At 44.1% G+C, this 13,826-nt stretch overlaps 1 protein-coding gene across 1 annotated transcript in view; it reads left to right on the top strand.

Moving 5' to 3' along the window:
• The window catches only part of ADGRV1 (adhesion G protein-coupled receptor V1), a 321,712-nt gene that overhangs the window by 304,370 nt on the left and 3,516 nt on the right, over positions 1–13,826 (top strand). The window contains exons 88-89 of the mRNA XM_056849141.1: positions 6,497–6,688; positions 9,599–9,776. Coding sequence (XP_056705119.1) covers positions 6,497–6,688; positions 9,599–9,776 — 370 coding nt within the window. The remainder of the gene's footprint in view (positions 1–6,496; positions 6,689–9,598; positions 9,777–13,826) is intronic.

Genomic DNA, 13,826 nt, shown 5'->3' with positions numbered 1-13,826 from the left:
CCAGTATGTTCTTGTTTTGGTTCATCTTTATTTAAGAAGTTTGGCAACTTACCCCAATCGCCAGAGGCCTTTTACACCCTACCCTGTTCAAAGACAACGTGATTCTTTTTATTCGTGTTACTCAGGAAAGTGCCTCTAGGTTTGGAAGTCCTTTGATTTTGAAGCTCCTGATGTTCAGGCTTCTTAAATCCAGAAATCTGTGTATATTAGCTCTTATGACCTACACCATCTAATTAACTCCCCTCTTTCTGATATGCAGTTAGGGATGCCAACCTCCAGGTACTAGCTGGAGATCTGCTATTACAACTGATCTCCAGCCGATAGAGATCAGTTCATCTGGAGAAAATGGCTGCTTTGGCAATTGGACTGTATGGCATTGAAGTCCCTCCCCATCCCAAACCTTGCCCTCTTCAGGCCCCGCCCCCCAAAATCTTCTGCCGGTGGCGAAGAGGGACCTGGACACCCTATATGTAGTGCTTCTCTTGCAGTCTGCATCTGAGTCAGCTTTAAGACAGTTCTCTTGTACAGTGATAATGTATTTGTATATTATGTATATAAAATTCTTTAGCTCAGTGATTCTCACATGATGATCAGTGAGATTAAATGGACTAAGAATAAGACCTGTTGGAGGAAGTACAATTTAACAAATGTAGTTGGTTCGCTTCCAGGCCAAAGGGGTGGGTTTAGAATCAAAGGCTGCTGTCTTGTGTATATGCTCAGGATTGGTCTAAGCCTCTGGTAACAGGTCTCTAATAATATTTTGTGGAATGGCTGGCTTAAATTTGCAAGTTCTGTCACATTCAACATTGTAGTAATCCTCTTTCCATAGGTGCAGCTTTCACACAGTGAGTGCAAAACTAAGAAAAATAACAACAGAGAAAAAAGTGTGGGTTGCCTGAAGTCTGCCTGTTTTTAATTTAAATTTTCAGTGTTAAAAATACAACATTAAATTGTCATGTAACACTTCAAAGCAAAAAGAGGGAGAAAGAACCAGTATTTGCTTTAGTCAAGGACATTTGTGGATATGAGTCCATGAACTGTAAATTTATGCCACGATCCATCAAGACTTGGTCGCTGTTGCTCCTTTGCCAATAATTTTTGAAAGATATTCATAAATGTCTGAGCATAAGCTGGAGGTTGAGAATACCGAAACCAATAAGAAAAATAAATAGATTCTGTTCACTTTTTTATTTCAGAGGGACATACTGTGCAGGGCAAATTGACCCTTATGTTTTGGTGGAGCTTTATCTAGTATAAGCACACAGGTATGATAAAAAGCAAAGTTGACTTTGCAGGTCCCTGATTACCAGAGTGGCTGTGGTATTTGTTCTGTCTGGGGATGATTCGGTGGTACATCAATTTTGGGCGCTCTGGGGATTAGGCCAGACGGTTGGATCTCATTGGTGGGCTTTTATACAGCTAAAGCAGCTGCAGTCAGTCATGGGATACTTTTTGGCTATTCGGCAACAAAATGGCAGAGAGTAACAAACAGGCAAAGTTATGTAGAAGTCATCCTCTTTACTAAAACACAAATAGCTGAGACAGGGCAGATTGCAAAATCTGATAAGATTGGCTTTTGTAATAGAATCAGATCCCTTCCGCCCTAGTTCAGACTGCTCACTGAATCGAATTCCAGTCCAATCCAGCCAATGACTTTCTGTCCCTTATTCAGAGAGACATATCCCAAGGGAGACCAGTAGTGCTTTAGCCACACAGAATTGGAAGACAGAAGCAAATGCAACCCCATGGCTTCTTTCTGGATCTCTTCTGCTACTTAGAACTCTTTTTGCAAGTGCTGCAAGAGTCCCTTAGAGAACATGACTGTATTCTGTCACACTTAGGAAAATGTCTCCCCCACCCCCAAATAAGCTCATAACCGATTCAAGAAATAGTCAAGTAATCCACCAACAAAGGGAAGCCCAGTGCGGTGAAAAGTGTTCTTATTTGAATGATCGCTACCTAGTTGTCAGCTAGGTTCTCAGTTATCTGCATGGTTCAAAAAATGTACATGATGAATGTTTTCCAGCAGTCCCCTAGGACTGAAAGAGCTGTTATCTGATGAAATAGGGCTGGAAGGGTGGGTTTGCCTGCAAGTGTAACCTGGGTGGGCCCAGGCTTTTTTCATATTCAGAGTAAAATACATTTGGAATTCCCATGTCTAAGCAGTAAGATGAAAGTTTGTTTTCTATTTATTTGCTCAGTTACCAGTTCCATGCCTCTGGTTACCTTTGAAGTGCCATGTGTTATTTAATGTCATTGTTATTTAGTCTCATTGTTTTCTGAAGACCTGAGGGCAGTAAGAAGCAAAATAATCTATATACTAATAGCCAAGTCAGCCAAACCTGAGGATACTTAATTCCAGTGACTGGAGCTGTGAATGGGCAAGACAAACCTTTCTACAAACCTGAACAATGCCCCAGGTTTGCAGAAAAACTGAAACTTAAAAAAATAAATTGGGGAGTTTAAACAACCCGAAAATTATAAAAGGAGCACCCGTAGCTTTAAGCAACAAATTCCCTCAGTGGACATTGTTAGGCAACCACAGATTCCAGGCTTGGTTCTGTCAGTAAAAGGCAGGAGGAGGGGGCAGGGCCCTTTCCAGGCCTATTTTTGGCCTTTGATGGAGGAATCATTGGGACCAAGCCTAGGATTGCCAGCTCGAAGTTGGGAAATTCCTGGAGATTTTGTGGTGAAATTTGAGGAAGGTTAGTGTGTCGGACTAGGATCCGGGAGACCCAGGTTTGAATCCCCACTCTGCCATGGAAACTTGCTAGGTGACCTTGGGCCAGTCACATACTCTCAGCCTAACCTATCTCACAGGGTTGTAAGGATAAAATGAAGGAGAGGAGAACATCATAAGCCTCTTTGGGTCAACATTGGGGAGATGGGGAGTATAAGAGAATTATCTTCAGTGGAAATTGATATAATGCTAAATCACAAGATGTTGTCTACAGCACTCATCATGGGCCAGCCGTTTTTGTTGAATGGCCTGTATGCCGTGGACATCCTCAGTCCATGACATGAGTAAACATCATGCTGAAGGGCTCATCTAAATACAGAGTTTTTGAAGAATAGTGCTATACTTGTAATCCTTGAGTTGCAGGTGTTGGGAATGGCTTTCTTATACGTATCACCTGTGTAGGAAATCTTCCACTCAAACACTAACCCGGTGCTGCTGCTTCATTGCAAACCTTGCACTTTGTTAGTGCTACAAGGCTGTTGAAATGGTGTGTATGAAACATGGTTCTGCTACCATTTAGGACACTTGTTGGATACATTTCCCTAACTTCGCTGATGCCAAGATCCCCTCCAGCCATTTTCATATAATTGTGATATTGTTTTGGAAAAAAAATTAAAATGTGTTTTCCCCACCAGGTTTCTTTTAGTGCTTACCTTTGTTCCATGGTCAAGGTTACTTCTTGTTCTCCCAGACTGTACATTGTCTATTTGCATTTAAAAAAAAATAAAAACAGAGTAAACAGACGGTTGCTTATGGCAAGAACAACTCTGGATTGGGAAATTCCTAGAGATTTGTGGATGGATCCTGAGGAGGATGGAGAATCCACCTGCCAAAGCAGCCATTTCCTCTAGGGGCACTGATCTGAAGATGAGTTGTAATTCTGGGAGATCTCCAGGCCCCACCTGAACGTTGGTAAATCTAAGGATATCCATCCTGCATTTCTGTTGTATCAGTCTTATGATACAGATGCAGGGACGGGACGAGTGGGAGACTTGCTCCTGTTGACCAAAATATTACCATGTATACAAGCCCATAGTCTGCCTGGTTGAAAAAACAATACCTGACCAGATCATGAATCAGCCAAGATTGTGAAAGGGTATTGACAAAGCAGTTATGCTGTCTGCCTTAGAGCCATACAGAGAGTTAGAGCTAGGAGAGGGGAGCTCAATGTTTTCCTCCTTCCTCTTAGCAGACTGTCAGAAAACAGCTGGATGAACAGCACACGAACCACAGACACAGCTCTTATCCATCTTAAACACCATGAGGACCATTTGAACACACGTGGCACGCATGGTGTGGTCTAGGGCTGTTTGAAAAAAAATTCGGTAAAATTCAGATTCGGCAAAATTCGGCCCGTTTTTATTTGGGAAATGCCGAAGTCCGAACTCCCCCGCTTCGGGTCCGTGCAATTCGGCATGAGGTCCGGAGTTCGGGGGGAAATTCGGCCGAATAAAGCCATTAAAATCACAACCGCAACTTTCTGCGGCTTTGGGGGGCATTTGGGGGGGTAGAGGTCCCAAATTTTCAGCGTAGCTTCAAAGGACCCTTCTTGCAATAACCCCCAAGTTTTGTAAAGATTGGATCAGCGGGGGCTGAGATATGGGCCCCGAAAGGGGTCCCCCCTCCTTAATGTGCATTTGCAATTAGCAGAGCTTGCCGCCCACTCAAAGCTCCCAGCCCCGACAAACAGCTGAGCTGCGGGGAGCAAGGGCGGGGCAGGTGCGAAGAAGTTTGCAAACCATGCAAAGCAACACAACTATGCAAACCATAACGTTTGCAACCAAGCAAAGCAACACCTGACGCCTGGGAGTTTGCAAACCATGGAAAGGGACAGAAAAAGTTTGCAAACCATGCAAAGAAACACAACCTTGCAAAGCAACACCTTTGCAACCATGCAAAGCAACACCTGATGCCTGGGAGTTTGCAAACCATGGAAAGGGACAGAGGCATGCTAGCTAAGCATAAGGAGCAGGAGGGGGTGGGATTTCCCCTTTTGCATCGGACTCGGGACCAGGCAAATGCATTCTTTAAGTCACAATTTGAAAACAATTTTTGAGCAAGCATCAAAATAGACCTAACCGATCTTATGAATGAGGGAAAACCTGAGGACACACTACTGAAGCCCCCCCCCTCAAACCAGGGAGAGAGAGACTCGAGGGGGCACACACACACCAGACAGAACTGGCAAAAGCCCCCTTTGGCTTCCCCCCACCCACCCACAGAAACTGCTTCCTCCCCACACACACAGAGACTCTGCTTCCCCCCCCACACACACACACACAGGAGAAAAATTATAGATTAAAGCCCCAAAAGGGGTCTTACTGTGGATGTCTTCTGTTCCATCAGGAGGAACTTGGAGGACTGGGTAATCCAATATGGTTCCATTTAAGCACGGGAGGTTTTGCCTTGGATTTGCCGCTGTCGAGATGCACACAGGATCGGCTGATCCCATTCATCCCAATAGGGAAAGGGGGGGGCATATCTCAGCCCCCGCTGATCCAATTTTTACAAAACTTGGGGATTCTTTCAAGAAAGCTCCTCTGAAGCTACGCTGAAAGTTTGGGGGCTGTACCCCCAAAAAATGTGCCCCCTGCAGCCATGGAAAGGAGCGAATGTGTGCTGTAAATGGAATAAAAATGCACATTAAGGGGGACCCCTTTCGGGGCCCATATCTCAGCCTCCGCTGATCCAATCTTTACAAAACTTGGGGATTCTTGCAAGAAGGGTCCTCTGAAGCTACGCTGAAAGTTTGGGGGCTGTACCTCCCAAAATGTGCCCCCTGCAGCCACGGAAAGGAGCAAATGTGCACAAGCACCCCCCACGGGGATTTCTCTCTCACACAAACAGATACTCTCTCTTTCTCTCCCCGGCCAGGCCGCGCAGCAGCCAGGCTCATGCACTCAATCGCGACTGATTGGCCAGAAGAAGACCCAGCTTGGCCACAGATTGGCCGGGGGAGAATGCTGCTTACTGACTGTTATGCTGCTGCGCCGAACCCCAAATTTGCCGAATTTATTCACCGAACACCCCAAACTCGCAGAATTCGGCTCCCCGTTTTCCCGCCTTTTTTGAATTCGGTTCCATCCGAACTAAAAACCATCAAATCAGGGGGAATTTGGCTGTTTTTCGGTTCGGGACAAACCGAATCGACAGCCCTAGTGTGGTCAAAGGTATAAAACGAGTAGAATTTAAGGCACATACACACACAACATATTTGTTAAATGCGTAAAGATGAGCCAGGATTCAGATGTGGTCAGCTTGAAGAATTTAATTTTAAACTTAAATTTGGCATCAGCCAATATTTTCATGGCATTAAATAGGGAGGCAAAAAAAAATCAATTTAAAAAAAGGGTACCTAAGAGAATAAAATCCCTGCTGGCTTGCACCCATTGGGAGGCATTCTTCAGCATTTTTTCTTGCTGTTGTGATGAAGAGGAATCTTTGTTGTGCTCTGTTCTTGGCTGTGCTTCATAGCTGGGTGGGTTAAAACTGCAATTTTAAAATATCCATTTATCTTAATAGAAGCCTTGGGGCATTACCTTGCTGTTACCTTCCAAGGCAGTAATTTACTTTGGCATCTTTTCTTGGTTGTTCTTTTTTTTTAATGTATGTTAACAGTCATCAAATGGTGGTTTAGTTGAGATTGTGGGAGACGTTCTGCTGGTCTGCATGACTCAGTTTTCTTAAAGATATTCAAGGCTGCTTTGTTCCGTGCATGGATGCGTACTTTTTCATCACCCACTTCCTTCTTTCCAGGGCCTTTATGACTTTGTGGTGTATTTTATTCTACACAACCAGCTGTGCTGCCCTGTAAAAGCAAGTTACACAGTTGAAATGAATGGACATACAAGTTCGGGCTCTGCGTTTTTCACCCATGGCAGTGGCATGCCCCCAGCAGGAGGAGAGATCAGCAAATCTACTCAGAACCTTATCAGTGCTATGGAAGAGGTACCAGCATTACTTTACCTCCGCATTTAGAGAACAGATGTATTTATACATTTATATATGAACTCTGAAATACAGATATGAGCTCCAGTGTTATCGAATGGATAGTCTAACACATATGGGTATAAAACCTTATCTCTGCTACAGGCTTATTATATAGCATCAAGCCATTCAGAATCTCTCAGGGTCAAACTATAGATTGTACAGAAGACCATTGCCATATATCTCGAAGTTTATTTTAACATTAAAAGGGGGGCATTCAGATCAGGACCATGGAGCAAGGGGTTAACAATACAGGGATCTGTCCTTTTCCCCTACTGGGGCTAACAACTTGAGAATGGACTCTGTTTGAAGAACGGCAATGGGGAAAGGGATGTTCTGTGTAATGTGTAGTTTCACCCTTGCTGTTAGCTCTCCATTGGTAAGACTGAAACATCACAAGGTTATATACAAGGTGAAGGGCAAATGTCCTGAATACTGCAAAGCACTTACTTATTTGCAAATATTTAGATTTGTGAGCTACTTTTGCACCGAATAATAGACTCTTGAATCAGCTCACAATAAAACTGAAACATATACAAAATGATCAAAACCACAAATAGTATAAAGCAAGAGACCACTTAAAGCCTTGCAAAAAAAGAAGAAAGTTTTCCACAGTCGGCTTAAAGCCTCCAATGGAGCAGGCTTGCTGGATTGCTCATGACAGGGAGCTTCATAATGCCAGTGCCACCACGGTCTGCTCAAGTGAAAGCCCTCACTGTTGGCCATGATGGCAACAGAACATTTGGCTCTCTGCTTAATCTTTCCTTACAAGGTAGGAAGAGGGATAGGTGGGAGAAGGCGCTCCCCCAGACATCCCAGACTCAGGGTCTGAAAGGCCAAAAACTGTTTGGCAACCAGTGCAGGTAAATCATAGCTTATATGCATCTTGCCGCTAGCTCCACTTCTGCATTTTGAACCTGCGGAAGACTTTGGTACAATGCATTGAAGCAGTCAAGTCGAGAAGTTGATGAGCGGATGAAGGGTGGTGGCCAAGTCCTTAGCTTCTTGAAAGGAGTGCAGTTGGCAAATCAGCCCAAACTGGAAATGCGCTGTCCTGGTCATGGCCGTCACGTAGGCCTCTATAGGCAATACTAGATATAAGTACACTCTCAAAGAGTCATGTAAATGGTGAATGTCCTATATTGCATTTGCATCTTTCCTCAGAGAGTTGTTTTATCTTCATAACCATTCTTCAGATATCTGTTAGACCAAAGCACTATGTGAACAATGACATGTGGGGGATCATTACATTTGTGAAGAGGGAAGCAAGATTGCACCAGCAGCCCCAACCTCCATGCACTGACTGGCCGTTCTGCATAGAGCCTACACATACCCAGAGACTGCAGGGAAGAGCCAGTCAGTGTTGGGTGGGGGTCGGGGTGAAGCACCAGTGGAAGCAATCTCACGTCCCTCTTTGTGGGTAGATTGTCTCCACAAGTTAATCATCTGCACAGGCTTAAGAAACGGGAGTCTGCCAGAACAACTCAGTGGCCATTTAGGCACAGCTGTTTCCTCACGGTCATCCCACTGACGTCTTCAGGGCTTTGCTTTGATTATGCTTGCATTTTCCGACCATCAGAGATCGCCTTGCACTCCCTGCACGTTTCCACACATTTCCCCCCGTGTTTTCTGGATTTGTGTTTAGCCAGCATTCAGAAAACTCATGGAAAACCTGCGGAAACGCACAGGGAGAGCTAGGCGACCTCTGACGGTCGTAATATGCAAGCATAATCAAAGCAAAGCCCCGAAGAAGTTGGTGGGGTGACTGTGAGGAAACAGCCATGCATAAACGGCCGTGAGTTTCATAGCTGAGCAGGGATTTGAACCAGGAATTACCAAATCCAGACCCAGCTACTATACCATGCTGGCTATTTAGCAACAACAGTACCTATTCACAGTTTGTGCCTGTAAATCAAAGGCAAGCAGAATTATTTCATGCAATGATGCAAGCTTGTTTAAAGGATATATTTAGCAAGCTGAATATTGTTTTTGTAAACTTACCACTCTTTGTGCACTAGTGCTTTTGGGTGTTAACTCGTTATAGAATCCATGGAAACCAGGTCACAGTTTGACATCAATTATCCACTTTACCTCTTCAGGTTCCTGTAGATCTAGCCATTAGGTATGTGACATGTTGCCTTGTTATACATTGAACGGTGAACAGAAAGGCACCTTTGAGTGAATGGTCTGTACACTGCCTAGGTACACACTGGCTTTATGCCCTAATGGAGTAGTGAAGGGTGCTGGGGAAATAACCTATCCAAAGATTAGTGGGCTTTCTAGAGGCACCTGGTTGGCCACTGTGTGAACAGACTGCTGGACTTGATGGACCTTGGTATGATTCAGCAGGGCCTTTCTTATGTTCTTATGAGATGAAATTTAATTTGATCTTTTTTGTGTTTGGGGAAATTATTTGAAGAAACTAGGGATGTGTGGTTGGGGATTTATTTTTCTTATAGACGGGAAGGCAAGGCAGACAAAAATAATTGGGAGGGGGCTCATCACTGTTGGAGCCCACAAAGCTGGCTAAGTCACATGGTTTGCTTTTCTATTAAGTTTGAGTGAGATCTGGGTATTATGAGGGGAAAGGAGGCCCATGCTGGTTCTCGGCAGCCCTGTTGTAGTCCCAGTATTTGAAAGAGACTTTGACATCTCAGTAAAGTGAACAAGGCCAAAGTATTTCTATGCAATGACTCATTAAACGAAGAATGTCAGGATGGATTCCTAACTGAGGGAGCCACTAGGGCATCAGTACCATCACGGAAATGCTTAGGTGCTGGGGTGATGAGGAATCCTTGCAAGGCCTCATGCAGATGGTTGCAATTTACACCTTTGGAAATAGGTGTAGGCTTCTTGATTTTTTCCCCACAGATGCCAGCTGACTGGGAGAGAGCATCGCTGAGGCCGCCCAGTCAGGCCAGTGCTGTCTTCAAGCAGAGCCCACAAAATGGCAGCGCCTTCACAACTCCTGGAGGGTTCAGTAACAGCTCGTTGGTGGCTGATGAAGAATCACAAGAATTTGATGACCTAATATTTGCTTTAAAAACAGGTGAGTGTGATCTCTTTATGAAGCATGCTTGCCACGCTTTCAAATGCAACTGTTCCCCCCGCCCCCGGAGATCGGGTGTGCTTTTTGCTATTGCATTTGGGCTGCCAGTACAAATTAGAGCATGAGTGTTGATTTAGTACAGATGTTTATTCCCTGTACTAAAGTTAATATGTGGGAGGGAAGGGGGCATGGTATAGCCCAATCTCGTCAGATCCTGGAAGCTAAGCAGGGTTGGTACTTGGAAGGGAGGCCTCTGAGGAAGAGTCTGCAGAAGAAGGCAATGGTAAACCTCTTCTGCTTCTCACTTGTCTTGAAAGCCCCTGCTGGGGTTGCCATAAGTCAGTTGTGATGTGACAACTTTTCTGTATGCACGTAATGATAACATGGTAATCATTTTAAAAGTGCATAAAAACAAATTTAATTTTAAAAGCATTAAGGTTTTGCCTTAACTCAACAAATGTCAGGCTATTCAGCTATTATGGAGCATTTAATGGATTTTCTCTCAACTACTTGAGCTAAGTTTTAGCATGTATAAAGGAAATGGTATTCTTACAGCGCATTCCTGAAAGGAATGCCCTCACCGGGCTTAAGAGGCAAACTGGCGGCGTTGCCTCCTAAAGAGGCCTCTACCCCAGCGCCAAAAACCCGTGCAACCCTATGAGGGTTGCACAGGAGAGATGCCAGCTAAAAGCTGGCGTATCGTCACAAAAATAAAAGGGGGTGTTCCCGAGCTGAGAGTGCTCGGGAGGCCGACTAACATAGGCCCTGTCCCGCAGCCGGCGTCATTACGCTCTGGGAACGCCTCCCGGGGTGCCTGGATACCTCCTGAGGCCGGCGCGAGGCGGCAGTGGTCTGGGAGCAGCACCCAGCCCTGCACGCCGGCGCTAGGGCCACTCACGCCGGTGTGCGCCTTCCGAGCGCTGGCTGTGTGGGCCCCTGCGCCGGTGGAGGCCGTAGTCGGCCTCCTAAGGGCTTTGGGCCCATTTTTCAGGAATGGGCCCTTAGATTCAGTTCATACATGCAATGGTGCTTCCAGATATTCTGCTCTAATAGCCTCAGGTTCATATTTGTTCACTTTTGTGTGGAGGAAATACCAAGTGAACCAGAAGTACAAACATATATCAGCTGTGATTGTACCTCCTTGCTAACTTAGGTACTTGGAGTTTAAGTCTTATAGTCCAAAAAACAGATAGAAATCAATTCTGAGGAACCAGTCTGAACTCACGGGTTCAACTGCAGGATCAGGAGAGTCAGGTGATGAGTCTGGGGTCACAACTGAGGTAGGAAAAGGTAGAGTCACAACTGAGGAAGAAATGAGGAAAGCTACTACCAGTAAGTGCTAGAAAGATTCATAAACAATGCACAGACTATGGTGTATTGCAGAAACTCCTGGCAGAAAGATGCATGGTGGTTAAGGGAGCAAGAATCCTGCAGCATTGTCTAGAAAAGCCCAAGTTTAGGTTCCTTGCTATTAGAGACTGGTAGATAACCCACAGAGTCCATTGCGTATGATAATTGTAATCCTGGCAGCTTTAAAAAGGGTTATTATAACCCCAGCCATTGCATTTAGCTGGTTATGCATGTATCCTTGGCTCACATACTACTTTCTCCTCTTGAACATGGCCAAGTGCATCTTCACATACAGGTAATTGAGCAGCACTGCTATGTGTCATCAGCTCCCTTCCACCAACTGGTTCTGTTCAAAAGACTCGAATTTATGTAGATATGGCAGCATAGGAGTAATAGCATTGAACAAGGCATAAAGTGGCAACCAAAGAATTGCCTACTTCGATCATGTGAAAGGTACATGTCCCTAAATGCATAGCCTCTTCTTTGGAAAACAACCCTATTTAAACTAAGGGTCAAATTATGAGTGCCCTGAAGAAATGCTCTCTTTTCATCCTCTGTATAATCTGGACTAAAAAACCAAACAAAGTTGCCTAGAGATATTTCAAACTCACTTTACAAGTATAGCAAGTTGCTGCAGTGAACCAACTCCTCCAGAGTGCCCTTAGCTACAATGTGCCTATGCTGGAATGCATGCATGCTTGATTTCAATGGGAGATAACTGCATGGACCGTTGCAACTAAAAAATCAGTTCTCACATCTAAGCAGTGGTCTTCCTGGCCAGGGGCTTCCTGGGGAGGGGCTGTGGTAGAGTAGAGCATCTGCTTGGCATGCAGAAGGTTCAATCCCCGGCGACTTCAGTTAAAGGGACTAGGCCGGCAGGTGATATGAAAGACCTTTACCTAGACCCTGGAGAGCTACTGCCAGTCTGAGTAGACAGTACTGACTTCGATGGACCAAGGGTCTGATTGAGTATAAGGCAGCTTCATGTGTTCATGTATTCAGTCCTCATCTCAGGGCCTCAAAGAAAAACCATGTTATTGCCAGAAAGGAATACTATTGGAAATAGAAATTGGTCCAGTCTGAGATGTAATATTGAATAACAAGTATACTGAGTATTGGCATGCACTCATGACACCATTCAGACAACAGATCTCACTACCAGGGGACCTTGCTCATTCTGCAAACTAAGCTGTCATCAAGGCACTTTGAGTTGGAACTCTAGTTCAAAGGGAAAGAAACAATGTCTGCTTTAGATCCTGAAGTGTCCTTTTTATGACTGTGAGAGAAATAACGATGATAAGGTGGGATAACATTATTGGTAAGAGATAATTTAAAAAATGTTCATGAATCATAGGACAATAAAGACATGATGTGCCTGGAGGACATATCAGGGCCCTTCTTGGATCACACCATTGTTTCATCTAATCCAGCATCCTCTTTCCAGCAGTGGCCAACCAGATGCCCCTATTGGCCCAGAAGGCCTGCAGACAGGACATGGGTGGCCTTTCTTGTCCTTGCCCTGTAGCAACTGGTATTCAGATGAATTCTTCCTCTGAACATGGGACATTGTATTTAGCCATCATAGCTCTATGAATTTGATCCTTTTAAACAACTATTTTAGCTACTGGCCATCAACTGCATCCTATGACAGTGAGGGGAGGGTCTCCTGGCAGACTGTGTTTGGCTTTCCCAGTGATATTTTAAAAACCTTTCAGGGACACTGATTTGGATCTGTAGATATAGTCCAAAGGAATAAAAAACGGCCTCATTTCAGGTTGGGAAAATGACTCTGAGGGAGAGGAACTTAAAACTTACTTGCCATGTACCACAGAACTTTCTGGTATCTGTCCTGAGTCTGCTGTCCATCATTTTAATTGGGTGCCCCTGAGTTCTAGTATTATACAGGGAGGAAAAAAATTCTAAAAGTTTCTATCATGGCCCCTTTAGTTGTCTTTTCTCTAAACTAAAAAATCCAAAATGCCTTAGCCTTTCCTCGTAGGGAAAGTGTTTTTGTACAAGAACAAGCTGGCCCTGTGAACTTCAGTGGCAAACGCTTCTAGCCTTAGCAATCTGTAAACTGACTGCTTTACACAGCTGCTTTGTATGGAGACTGATATCCAGTTTATATTCAAACATTTTTTTTAAAGTTGCTTTCATTTCTGACATCAGAAATTGAATTGAAATTACTATAAAGAGAGACCATTTTAAGGTTTTGACCCTTCCAAAGCCATCTACTTTAATTTGTTATTTAAACACACCATAACTCTACTGTGAAATCAGGTAAAAAATAATTGCAACGGCTGCTCCTGCCATTTGTTGTGCTTCTTGAGGTTGACTGATGCCGTTTAATTCAGACAAGTCCATAATAGCCAGTTCTGAAGTAACCTGCCTGTAAAGGAAGTTACTGTGCAATCATCTTCAATCAGGAATTCATTCATGCCTCCATGTAAAAATGTAGATACTTTCTTTAAAGGTTTCTCGGAGTCAGCTGTGAGTCATGCAAAGTCTGTAAAATATCTTATCAGATTATTTTATTCATATGATGTTCATATACTATGCTTTTCAGCTAGATTGGCTGTCAAAGTGGCTTACAATTAAAACATTTCACATTGTTAAATGAAAGAAATTGGTGAGGCCCAATTGGGTGGGTTGGAGGGGAGGGTTAAATTTTACCAGTAATGCTTCATCTGTTGGGACCTT

This window comes from Euleptes europaea, chromosome 4, assembly GCF_029931775.1.
Source record: "Euleptes europaea isolate rEulEur1 chromosome 4, rEulEur1.hap1, whole genome shotgun sequence".
Lineage (NCBI taxonomy): Eukaryota > Metazoa > Chordata > Lepidosauria > Squamata > Sphaerodactylidae > Euleptes > Euleptes europaea.
This window is presented reverse-complemented; position numbering and strand designations above follow the sequence as displayed.